Below are 13,726 nucleotides of genomic sequence, written 5' to 3'. Positions count from 1 at the left end.
GGGGGGACACACTGGGTAATTAAGATAAAGAAAAACACTGAATAGTGTTTATTCAGTGAGCGCTGTCCAACCTGTGCACTGATTGACGCAGGGGTCGTGGAAAATTTGTATCTGATCAGGTAATGAGGCCAAGTTAAGGCAACCATAAATCTAACATTTCCTAAATGAGTGTTTGACTTTGTGAACTTAATGGGGTTTTTAAATTTAATTATTTTGGATGTAATAGATATATAGGATGAAATCCTGGCCTCATTGACGTTAATGTAAGTTTTGGCATTTATTTCTGTTGGGTTTGGAATTTCACCCTCGAAGTTTTTTTTGTGTATTTGAAGATGAGATGTGAGAGGCATTTTTATGTTGGAAACAGTACAGGGCTTTGGAATCTGGTAGGTTGAATTTATATTTTAAGATATTGGAGCCCATTATTATGTTGACGTAGAGGTCACATAGGACTTTGACTGCATGACAGTACAGGTAGAGATGCGTGGTTTCACATTTTGTGGTGTTTCATCAACTGCAACAAGTATTTCATTTTTCAATAATTTTGAAGAAATGCCAGAATTTCAAAAAGTTTCCTGCTAATAAACAATATTAAAAATGGGTTCCAAGTTTCCAGGACAAGTCACTTGTAACTATTTTTTTCTTCCTAACTTATCTAGTAGACAGTATATGTAGTACAGCAGCTTGTTTTCATGTTAGACTGTATTTTGAAAACAAAAGCAATATGCTTGATTAGAAAGTTCTTGTCAGGTTTGTTACTTCAAATGATTTATTTTAATTATGTTCGTATATTTGTTTGATTGTTCCATTTTTCACTAGCTTATCCTGGGACATATGGAGCTGAAGTGCCAGTGTTTCTGAATGATAAGCCATCTCAGTGCAAACTATTAACTCTGTCTGGTACTGTCAAGTCACCTAAGATAAACTTTGATCCCCCATTTTTGATATTGATGCCTGTTCCTCTGGATATGAAAACTGAGACGTATGTCAATATTATTCCAAAAGACTACTCAAGGTAAATCTTCACTTAAATTCCAGATTAATTTTCCATAAACACCATAATTATCATGCTTCCTCTGTTTTCCGCGGCAGGAGGTACTTGATAATTGCTGGGTGGGTTGGTGTTAATATCACTGTCTGCTCAATGGAGGAAAATGCCATACTTAGCAGAAAATAGTGATAGTTAACTATCCTCATGATGTATCATTTCTCTACTAGCTCTTTGCTCCAGGAATGTGTCCATCCTCATTGCAGGTCAGATTGTCACACTTTCTTTGTACTGTTTTGAAAAGCACAGCAGAACGACAAAAAAAGCAGCAGCTATGAGAGCTTCTCAGTGACTTCAGCCTGAGATTCAGATCATAAGCTTGTTATTTTTTTTGGTGTCATGATTAGATGAAAACATTGTCGCTGTTGTTTTTCTCTGGCAAATTAATTGGAAATCCTCATAAACGGTTATGATTTTGTTATACACATCGTTGAGTTACACTGGATGTACTATGATTTAAATATCTATGCATAGCTGTATTATATTTCAACAAAACAAACTTGATAATTCATTAATCTAAAAGTGTCTATAAGTTAGATTTATTAATAATTGTGCCTTTTTATTCATTTTTTTTAGATCTCCAAATATCACTCTGTTAAATTGAAGATTTGAAAACAAACAAAATCTTTCCTTTAATCTCTATACTTTATAGCAAAATGTATTAGTCCAGAGTTGGTGCAATATTTGGTTAACAGACGCCCCCCTGAGTCCTTTATCATGGGTTTTGTACCATATAGCGTTGTACAGCTTAGTATTTTTGAATAATAGGGCTTGGTAATGGTATCCTGGGGGTTGGTAATGGGGGATGGACTAGATGACCTCCTGAGGTCCCTTCCAACGCTGATATTCTATGATTCTATGATCCAGAGCTTTTAAATTTTAGGCACTAGTTCAAATACAGCTCAAAGCAATCGTGGTTAAAGTTACCATCTGATAGGTTTTTGTTACCTGTGTTAAATGATTGTATGTCTCACCATAGTTTCCAGTGGATAGATGCTAACATATCAAAAACTAATGCGAGTTGGTGACATTGTTAGCATGTTAGGCACAACTTGAATTGCTCCCTTCCCTAGTAGTAGGCTCTGCAGGCAAGAGTTGAGGCGCACCGGTATGAGAAGTGTTAGGAAGCTTGTACTTCCTCTGCCTGTAATACATTTTTTTCTGTAGTTAAATGGTAAATTTCATTTTCTAGTGCAGTTAGCGGCACATTTATAAGACTAAGTATTGCAGTATCAGAGACCTGAATGAATACCTTGCATCCATTTTCCTACAGCTGATGTAGGTGGGGTGAATTTCCTAGGATTTCTGTTGAGAAATAGTAATTTATTGGATGACTGTTGTCAATAATACCACAACTGGATCCAGCAGGACTCCATATGGGTCTGCGGATCCACTCACATAGATGTGATTGCAGGATGGGGCCTAAATTAGTGTGACCAGGGAAAGTATTTCAAAATGTCTCTATCCAGGAGATTCCATTTTGTGTAAATAGATATAAAGTAAAAGCTGTTTTGAACAGTAGAACAATTTGGTAAGCATTAATACAATTTAATCAATATCGAGGAAAGCTTTAACAATAGGTGATTTTTAAGGAAACAAATAAAAGTAATACTTAGGCCTTAGTTATAACAATGGTCTGTAAAAACTGTTCTTCCATAGAATGCTGAGTTACAATGGGTCACTACAGAAAACTAATTGCAGTACATTTGTAAAAGACAAAATGGCATGTTAAATGTTAAAGGACTTATAATTTTTCATTTAGTTTCAGTTGACCAATAATTTAAAAAACAAATCTGTTATGATCATGGTTCATATATCGCGCTGCGAAAAGCAGTTTGATAGATGTGTGAATCAAGTTTGTTACTGTTGCCCTTTGGGAACAAACATCATTATTATTGATTTTTAACACAGGCCATCAGCACTACAAGTTGAAATTCCAGAGCTTGAACTTGAAGATGGTGACAGGATTAATCCCCTTTCTGTGCAGTTTCCAAGTGGCCAAGTTATTGCAGTCTCACCAGAGGGGACAAATGTAGGACTTGCTTGTCATATCAGCTTCAGGTCATCTAGGCCAGTGTCATTTTTAAGGAACATATTCTTCATCGATGATGAAAAAAACAGGTAATGCATTTAAATTAAGTTCATTTGGGGGAAGGAAGGGTACGCTCCATGTTGGGGAGAAGTGTGTAAGACACAAACCTCATGACATAAACTAGCTGGAAAAAAATTACAAGGAATCCCTAATATAAACCAACACATCTGAAAGTAAACTGAAGACATACATTCTGTTTTGAGCTGGATTCCAGTTCCAAACCATGCTTTTCAGCTTTGCCCTTAAGATTTAAATCATTTCAAAATCTTGTACTTTGCTCAGTTTTTCTCTGTTCTACTCCCTCATATTCACTTTGAGACATGTTCTAATGAGTAAACAAATCCTACTATTTTTGGTCCGAATTGTTTTGTTGTTTTAAAAACATCTCCATTAGATTTTTTTGGTGTTGTATTTTAAATGATAGTGCAGTTGAATAGGAGGAAGTATCAGCATGAAATATGGTGCTCCTATCAATTCAGGTTTGTAAAGTGCTTTGCAGTCTTCCAGAATGCAAGTTCCTTATTAACCTAGTATATCATCATTTTAATGCATAATTCATACAATACAATGGAATAAACCTTTAGAGGTCTATTTAAAGAACGAAATGTTTCTGACTGTAGAGCTGCATGAACCTTGCAGCGCTTGTTTTGTGTGGCTAATGGTCTGCAGCAGTTGGCAACAACCCAATCCTGGTTGGATTTTAAGGTGGCTTGAGTTTGTCTTGAACCTAAACCTCCATGAAATCATCTTTCTTTTGAACCCCATCTCTACTATATAATGTTCCTGGGTGTGGGGCAGGACCTGTCTTTCTGTCCTGGTGCTAGGAAGTCCCTCCTCCCATTCCATGGCTCCTCCTGGCATCAGAGAGAGCTGGTGATCCTTCTTTCTGCTCTGCAGTTCTTTAGGAGGCTTTCAGGAAAGGACTACCACATTCACCAATCCTGCTGAGTTTCTAGATGCTGCTTCCACCCCTCCTCCATGCACACAGAAAAGGAAGTAGGAGACAGAATCTGTCTGAAGTTTCTATTCACATCTTTTGCATAAAGCTAGTTCACTAGGGTTCCTAGTAGTCCTATGCTAACTTTACAGTGTAGGATGTGAAATCAGTCAGATCACAGTTAAGGTTCAGGATCAGGAAGCCAATGTGATAATTCTTCCCTTCCCTTTGCCCTTCTCCCCCACCCCCAAATGTTAGCATTGCTTTTTGTTTTAAATTTCTTGCAGTATAACTTGCCAATTTTTGTTAAATACTCCCTACATCCAGGTTCCATCACAGACACCTTCCTGCTCCCCTGAACAGGAAGCTTTATTATGTTTTTCCCCCAATCCCACTCCTACACAGAGTGCTTCTAAAGATCAAGATCAAGAAATCTGATGAGGTTCAATAAGGATAAGTGCAGGGTCCTGCACTTAGGATGGAAGAATCCAATGCACAGCTACAGACTAGGGACCGAATGGCTAGGCAGCAGTTCTGCGGAAAAGGACCTAGGGGTGACAGTGGACGAGAAGCTGGATATGAGTCAGCAGTGTGCCCTTGTTGCCAAGAAGGCCAATGGCATTTTGGGATGTATAAGTAGGGGCATTGCCAGCAGGTCGAGGGACGTGATCGTTCCCCTCTATTCGACATTGGTGAGGCCTCATCTGGAGTACTGTGTCCAGTTTTGGGCCCCACTCTACAAGAAGGATGTGGATAAATTGGAGAGAGTCCAGCGAAGGGCAACAAAAATGATTAGGGGTCTAGAACACATGACTTATGAGGAGAGGCTGAGGGAGCTGGGATTGTTTAGCCTGCAGAAGAGAAGAATGAAGGGGGATTTGATAGCTGCTTTCAACTACCTGAAAGGGGGTTCCAAAGAGGATGGCTCTAGACTGTTCTCAATGGTAGCAGATGACAGAACGAGGAGTAATGGTCTCAAGTTGCAGTGGGGGAGGTTTAGATTGGATATTAGGAAAAACTTTTTCACTAAGAGGGTGGTGAAACACTGGAATGGGTTACCTAGGGAGGTGGTGGAATCTCCTTCCTTAGAAGTTTTTAAAGTCAGGCTTGACAAAGCCCTGGCTGGGATGATTTAACTGGGAATTGGTCCTGCTTCGAGCAGGGGGTTGGACTAGATGACCTTCAGGGGTCCCTTCCAACCCTGAGATTCTATGATTCTAAGTGGGATCACGCCTGGCCTATAATAGCCCAGCATGGCCCCACCAACACTGGTTCTCTACTCTACTGGACCTCTCAGTGGTGACTCCGTCTCACTTCGGTTGCATCTGAATTTGATCACTCAAGACCATAGTCAGCTGCTCCATCCAAACCTGCGTTCCCTTCATTTAACAGCCTGGAAGCTTAATGGCTAAATCCCAGAAAAGAGGCTTGTTTGGAGCAAGTTTTCCAGGTCTTACTCAACAGTAGAAAGCCCTCCACCAGGGCCGCCTACCTGTCAAGATGTAAATGGTTTTCGGTCTGGGCTTGGCAAACAGGGGTTTCTCCTATGCATTCATTCATCCATCCGACATATGCGCGACTATTTGCTGTACCTGAAACAGCAAAGCATAGCAGTTTCCTCTATCAAGGTTCACCTGGCAGCAATACTAGCTTGACACCCTCGTGGATAACAGTCTGTTTTTTCAAGTGACATGACAATCAGATTACTTAAAGACTTGGAAATGTTGTACTCTCAATTAAGAGAACCTGTCTGCCCTTGGGACTTGAACCTGATCTCGTCTAAATTTATGGGACTACCATTTGAGCCTTTAGCAATGTGCTTCTGGAAGGTGGTTTTTCTAACAGCCATCACTTCTACCAGAAGTGTCTGATACTTTGTATTGCAGTATAATATGTTGCACAAAAGACTGAATATATCTTAGAATTAGAATGGTGCAAAAAGCAGATAAGCACTACCTTAATTCTTTGCCTGTCACTATTTCTACTGTGATCTCAATTTTCAGGGTTAAACATTTTGTCTTTTCAAATCTTATGAGGCTACAACATGGTATTAGGTTGCCCTAAATATAAAACTAAATATTTATAATATTTTTATGCAAGAATTGTATGAATACTTAAGTAATTAGAGAGGTAGTGGTTGGAATTTTTAAATTCTGTTTCTTGAACTATATCAGTGTAACTCCACTATGTCTCTTCCCTTTTTTTTGTAGACCCATTTTATTTACTTCTAAGATAAACTGTGATTTGGGATGTGGTTTCTTTGTAAACCTTTCAGTAATTAGTAGGAAAGGGTAATACAAAACAATAGAATTTTGAGGCTTGAAAACTAGCCGCTCAGCAGGCACAGTAGTTAGTTTCAATAACTCTCTTTATATGATACAATAGCAGCTTATCAAACCTTGTTATGGAGGGATAAACCATTTTAGTGCGCAATAAACTTTTATCTGTACTGCCATTAAAATGAAAGAGGGAATACCACCATTCACTTGAAGAGGAATTTAATTAAAAAAACAAATTCAATAAAAAGCTGGCATTAAAGTAATCTTCTTTGAGTAGGTGCAGACGCGTATTGCACTTAGGTATTTGCACACCCAGTGCACTGGAGCTGGAGAAATTTGCCTAGCAGTACTTCTAGGGGGTGACGCTCGCACCTCGTGGCCATAGCCCCTCTCCTAGCTGTATGTGGCGGCACAACCCCGGCCTTCCTTCAGTTCCTTCGTACTGTCTATGGCTGAGTCGGAGCTCTGCGTGGTCTTAATCTCATAACCTCTCAACTAGTTTAGTTTTTTCCCCTTGTTGTATATAGTTAGTAGTACCATTGGTGTTAGTTGTAGTAGTTTGTTTTCTCAGTGATGCCCTCACGGGGATTTAAACGTTGTCCTTCGTGTGGCAGAGCAATCCCCCACGGTGACCCCACACACAGTGCTTCGGGTTCCGGGAGTGCTGCTGCTGCACATATCAGAGCAGGTGCCTCTCTGAAGAAATGGAGGAGCCATTCCCTGTCAACTGTGCTGAAGAAGAGATTGCATAGGCTCAATTGAGACTGCTCTTGGTCTTGGGGTGACTCTTATGCTTCCTTGAGGAAAAGCATGAACTGGCATGGAGTTGGTAGCGGTGCGCAGGATGGCATGGGTACCTCTAACCCTTCCTTGGTACTGAGTAGGGAGGTTCAAAATCCTGTACTGTTGACTCTAGTTGCAGCCTCTGGGCATCTGTTGAGTGTGGCACCAATGAGGGAGATGCCAGTACCGATTGTTTCCACCTCAGCAGCGTATCAGGCAGGTACAGATCTCCTTTGCCTCTTGGTCCCAACCTCTCCTTTGGTTCAGGACTTTGCCAGGGCTGCATCATCTATAGCTCTATCAATTGAACAAGATGCTGAATCCTCGGGTCTCTTGGCACCGCACCCCAATATTGCCCTTCCACAGGTTGTGAAAGCAGGGCTGGTACTGGGATCCATATGGGGAACCCCCGCACCGGGAATCTCCTTGGCACTGCTACAGTAGGCACCATAAATGCTTCTGTGGCAACTTTTGCTGCCCTTGATATCAGTACCCTCAGACACTCTGGTACTGCTGCTGACTTCACGGCCAACACCATCCAACACCGGAATGGGCGTGCTCAATACTGATGGTACCACTTCCATTGGCAATGCTGCCTCCTGCCTCATTCTGGTTGATGGACGAGCCAGACTGGTTACTTTCTCTCTCTGGTCTCATTCCACCCTTATCTCTGGGATCCTGAGGCTCCTTGGTACAGCCTTTTATTTTATTTAACGTGAATTTTGTAATGTGGTGTTATGCCACCGTGGGTTCAGCTCTGGTGACTACAGTTTCAAGCTCAACAGAGTGAAAATCACCCCTGCTACTTGTTTCTGGGAACACAAAGACCAAGGATAGTGATGACTCATACATTTACAAATACAATGTCTAATGTGTTTTACAAGTTTTATTAAAGTTACAATTAAAGTTAAGATTTCCTATGCCTATAGAATTTTTATAAAGACTAATGCACAAGTTACAAATGTAGTTATACTCACATCCTTAATGATATTCTTAAGGTCTGATGGCTGCCTTGCCAATTGATCATCAGTAGAGGGGTGGTTCCTGCTGGAGCTTCCAATAGGGAGCTAAACTTTCCCAATCTGGGCACCCTCTTTTTATAATGTGATTCTGACTATACCTCATTAGCATTTATGCACATGGTGCACTCTGCAGTTATGGCATGTGTTAGAAACATGTGACTACTGGGTATCTTGTAAGCAAAAAATAACTCTTAGTTATTTTTTTGCAAAACCACCCATTGGCACATTTTTTCCTATGATCCTGTGGGATAGGGACATTCTTTGGTTACTTACATATGTCAAGTATTTCTTACATCTATGGCCTAGTATGGCTAAGCTGACATTTTAGAGGCCTCAGCCTGTAGGTCTTGTGTTTCAGCCCTACTTACTTAGATATCTAATGTATACTTATCCCCTCTGATACTTTTAAAATTCTACAACTTAAATCTATTTAGCATACAATGATTATATATGAGATAGCATGTTAATCATAACATCACACAATAAATGAATGATAAAATGAAGTAATTGGCTACATCAATGTCAGAATTGGGGTCATCATCCTTCCACTCTTCATCGCCCAACCTGGATCGAGGGTTGCTGATGGACCATTACGGATACCTGGATTGATACTCGTCTTCTGGTTGGGATGGAGACTCTGGACCCAGTGCCTACTGGCCACCAATGCCTTATCCAGGTCATTGGCCTCCAGGGAATCTGTGGGATGCTCCTCAGTTGTGGAGGTCCTCCTCTTCGTCTTGCTTGAAGGCGAGATCACTGGCCAGGTCTGCAGTGGTGACCGTCGATCCTCCCCAAGCCTCCAGGCAGAGTCTTCAGAGTCCCATCTGGGTCCATCAGCCCTGCAACTGGATCTGGCTTCAGCTTAGTTAAGGTCCTCATCGTCCTCTCTGGATAATTCTGTGATGCTTGGATCATCCCTTCAATACCAGAGGATTTTAAGGCATAGAATCATAGAATATCAGGGTTGGAAGGGACCTCAGGAGGTCATCTAGTCCAACCCCCTGCTCAAAGCAGGACCAATCCCCAACTAAATCATCTCAGCCAGGGCTTTGTCAAGCCTGACCTTAAAAACTTCTAAGGAAGGAGATTCCACCACCTCCCTAGGTAACCCATTCCAGTGTTTCACCACCCTCTTAGTGAAAAAGTTTTTCCTAATATCCAACCTAAACCTCCCCCACTGCAACTTGAGACCATTACTCCTCGTTCTGTCATCTGCTACCACTGAGAACAGTCTAAATCCATCCTCTTTGGAACCCCCTTTCAGGTAGTTGAAAGCAGCTATTAAATCCCCCCTCATTCTTCTCTTCTGCAGGCTAAACAATGCCAGTTCCCTCAGCCTCTCCTCATAAGTCATATGTTCCAGTCCCCTAGTCATTTTTGTTGCCCTCCGCTGGACGTTTTCCAATTTTTCCACATCCTTCTTGTAGTGTGGTGCCCAAAACTGGACACAGTACTCCAGATGAGGCCTCACCAATGTCGAATAGAGGGGAACGATCACGTCCCTCGACCTGCTGGCAATGCCCCTACTTATACATCCCAAAATGCCATTGGCCTTCTTGGCAACAAGGGCACACTGCTGACTCATATCCAGCTTCTCATCCACTGTAACCCCTAGGTCCTTTTCTGCAGAACTGCTGCCTAGCCATTCAGCCCCTAGTCTGTAGCAGCGCATGGGATTCTTCCTTCCTAAGTGCAGGGCTCTGCACTTGTCCTTGTTGAACCTCATCAGATTTCTTTTGGCCCAATCCTCTAATTTGTCTAGGTCCCTCTGTATCCTGTCCCTACCCTCCAGCGTATCTACCTCTCCTCCCAGTTGAGTGTCATCTGGGAACTTGCTGAGGGTGCAATCCACACCATCCTCCAGATCATTTATGAAGATATTGAACAAAACCGGCCCAAGAACTGACCCTAAGGGCACTCCACTTGATACTGGCTGCCAACTAGGCATAACGAGACCTTTTGCAGTGTGTAGCTGAATCTCTTGATATCCAAGCGAAGTTCTTGCAAGAGAACACCTACAAATTAGTGGATATCCTGCAGCCATCTTCCCTGGGAGAGTCGCCCTCCCTACTAGCGGTGTGCTCCTTGAATCAGTTAAGGCTCTCTGGAGCACAGTTGTCTTGTTACTGCCTGCAGCTAAGCACATGGAAAAATGTTCTTTTGTTCCTGTGCAGAGATTTGAGGGGTTTTACTCCCATCCAGGCCTAAATTCTGTAGTTGTAACTGCGACGAATGACAGAGCCTGGCAGGGCAGGTTTAAGTCCACACCCAAGAATAGGGACTTTAAATAATTGGAGCTCATGGGCAGGAAGATTTACACCTCTTCTACCTTACACATGTGAATTACTAATCAGCAAGCCTTCCTGTCCAAATACAATTTAATTCTACCACTATGTCAGAGTTTGCAGACCAGCTGCCTGAGGCCTCATGAAAAGAATTTTGGGCATTTGTCACTGAGGGCTGCTTGGTGGCTAAGATGTCCTTGCAGTCCGCACTTAATGGCACAGACACCTCGGCCAGAGTGATGGCCTCTCCGGTCACCATGAGGCGGACTTCCTGGCCGCAGATATTGGGCATTGCTTCCTATGTCCAGCAAGCCATTGAAGATTTGTCCTTTAATGGCCAAATGCTGTTTTTGGACAAAACTGATGAAATGCTGTGCTCCTTCAAGGACTCTAGGGCTACCTTGCAGTCCTTGGGGCTGTACACGCTGGTGGTGCAGAGGCGCCACTACAGCATTTAACAGCAGCAGTAGTATTGTCCATAGTGCATCTCTGGCCAGCCTTTCCCTCTTTCGATGCAACAGGGCTACCCCAGAAAGAGGGATAGATACCATAGGAGAAAGCTCGGGGTTTGACCAGTCCACACATGCTCCCCTGCATCATCCAAGAGCCCATTTTGACTCCTTGGACCAGAGCACTGTTCTAGTCATTGCTCCTTTATCCTCATGTCTCCCCTTTTGGGACAGACTGTCCCGCTTTCATAATGCTCAGGGCTATCGCGACTGACAGCTGGGACCTAGGCACCGTCAGACTGGGTTATGCCATGCAGTTCCTCTCCACATATCCTCCCTACGCCTCTTCAGGGACCCCGTCATGAGATACTGCTCAAGCAGGTCCACTTTCTATTGGCTTTGGGAGTGATGGAAGAGGTTCCACTGTAACGTCGGGGTCACAGCTTCTATTCCTGGTACTTCTTGGTACCCAAATCCAAGGGAGGGGTAAGAAGCATCTCAATCTTTGCAGTCTCAACAAACATATCAGATATATGAGGTTCTGAACGGTCACTGTTGACTATTCTCCCTATGTTTTCTCGGAACAACTGGTTTGCTGCTCTGGATCTTAAGGATGCCTATTTTAATGTGGTGGTTTTGTCAAGCCACAGAAAGTTCCTTCAATTCATCATGTCAGAGTGCCACTTTTAGTATGTAGTGCTTCCATTCAGCCCCTCTTCTGCCCCCTGGGTTTTTACCAGATGTGTGGTCATTGTTATGGTGTATGTTAGGAAGAAGGAAATTCACATCTTTCCATATCTGGATGACTGGTTTCTGAGGGGCAGCGCTAGAGAGCAAGTTCTTGCCCACATCAGCAAACATGCTGCACTTGCTTGACTGTCTAGCTCTCATTCTAAACACTAGGAAGTCAACTTTGGCTCCCACTGAAAAATAGAGTTCATTGGGGCCTCATTAGATTCTGTGATGTTGAAACTATTTTTGCCGACCAACCATTTTAAGATAATTTGCCACCTCAGTCTGCAGACTGAGCCTTCCACAACTGTTTGGAGTTGTCTGAAACTCTTGCATGCAGATGGTCCAGTTAGAAAGGTTGCGCCTACGTCCCCTCTAGAATGTGGCTCTAGATGATTTACCATCCTACCCTTCAATCTCTAGACAGACTGGTTCATCTTCTTCCACTGGTCCTGGACTCCTTGCTGTGATGGAAGCATCCAGAGATTGTTTAATAAGGCATTGCCTTTGGCAGCCTTTGCCAACCAGATCAGTTGTTACCCTCCATGATGGGTAGAGGGGCATATCTGGGGTCACTGAAAGTGCAGGGACTGTGGTTGGCGCATGAGGTCTTGCTCCATATCAACATGCTGGAGCTTTGGGCCATCTACAATGCATGTCGCACTTTTCGGTACCGTATCAAAGACTCATTGGTTCACGTATTTACTGACAATACAACTGTGGTGTATTGTGTGACCAAACTAGGGGGCACACACTCCAGGTTGCTCTGCCTAGAGGTGATCAGGCTGTGGCAGCTCTGCATCAAGGAGAGCATTACTCTGATAGCTGTTCACTTACCCAGGGTTCAGAATCATCAGCAGGCATTTCCATGAGTCACGAGTGGTCTCTGAAGACAAATGTCCTACCGGTCATCTTCACAGCTTGGGTCATCCCGATGATTGACCTATTTGCTACAAGGGACAACAGGCAATGTCATCTGTTCTGCTCTCGAGGAGGGCCTCAGTCCAGGCTCCCTGTCCGACAGTTTCCACCTCAGCTGGCAGTCAGCTGTCCTCAACACCTTTTCCCAGATCCTGATCATCCCTCAGGTCATCCTCCAGCTCAAGGCGGATCAGGCTAAGCTCATTCTCATTTCCCCAGCATGGCCAAGGCAGTGCTGGTTCTCCGATGTTCTCACACTGTCTATTCAGCCTCCCATACCCCTTTCTCCCCATTCCCAATTTACTCAGTCAGAACCAAGGTCTCACTTTGCACCTGCACTCAGCTCCCTGTATCTCATAGCATGACTGCTGAATGCCTGAATGAGGAGGAAGAGCAATGTTTGGTGGCTGTCCAGCAAGTCCAACAGTTAATTTGTCTTATGGTTAAAAATGTGCGCCTTATTTCCGGTCTGAATTTGTATAGCTTCACCTTGCAGCCATTGGATTGTGTTATACGTTTCTCTGCTAGATAGAAGAGTAAATATGTATTCCCCATGTAGGTACTTATAGACTATAATCAAGTCACCTCTTAACCTACTTAGCACAGTCATTGCTAGTTAGGCTCTCACAGTGAGGATGAATAGAAGCAATGTCATGAAGAGTTTTGTTAAATAACCTCTTTCTGTTCGAATGTATCTCTTCTGCACATTCACTCTGATCCAGCCTCTGCTTGGGAGATTTAGAGGATGTGCCCAGAGGTTCAACCTTGATCCAGCAAAGTAGTGAAGCATGTGAACAGTTCCACTGAAGTGGTGGGACTACTTGTGAACTCTAAATTGCTTTGCTGGAATGTGATCTTAGAAAGGAACTGAGGTACATGTGAGGTGTTGGGTTGTCTCTTGAGTCTTTAGGTCTAGAATGCTGAAACAGAGGGACCTGCTCCCCCAGCAGCTCACTGCTGTGAAATGGGTTCCATTGCATTCCCACAGCTTGGGTCAATGGAGGCAATACATTTGGAGAATAATTATTTGGTATGTAACCTCTTATACACCACATAAGGAATATTGTGTATTGTGAATATTTGTAACGATTGCTGTTGTAAAGGTGTTAATTTGTTTGAATTGTACCACCAGAATTAAAAAGCCTCTCTGTTTTTCCACCTCCAAAGAGACAGTATTT

At 42.9% G+C, this 13,726-nt stretch overlaps 1 protein-coding gene across 1 annotated transcript in view; it reads left to right on the top strand.

Annotated features, from left to right (window-relative positions):
- The window catches only part of CFAP47 (cilia and flagella associated protein 47), a 643,435-nt gene that overhangs the window by 102,677 nt on the left and 527,032 nt on the right, over nucleotides 1-13,726 (top strand). Inside the window, exons 25-26 of the mRNA XM_073358068.2 lie at nucleotides 820-1,015; nucleotides 2,960-3,169. Coding sequence (XP_073214169.2) covers nucleotides 820-1,015; nucleotides 2,960-3,169 — 406 coding nt within the window. The remainder of the gene's footprint in view (nucleotides 1-819; nucleotides 1,016-2,959; nucleotides 3,170-13,726) is intronic.

The sequence above is a fragment of the Lepidochelys kempii genome, chromosome 1 (assembly GCF_965140285.1).
Source record: "Lepidochelys kempii isolate rLepKem1 chromosome 1, rLepKem1.hap1, whole genome shotgun sequence".
In the NCBI taxonomy this organism is placed as follows: Eukaryota; Metazoa; Chordata; order Testudines; family Cheloniidae; genus Lepidochelys; species Lepidochelys kempii.
This window is presented reverse-complemented; position numbering and strand designations above follow the sequence as displayed.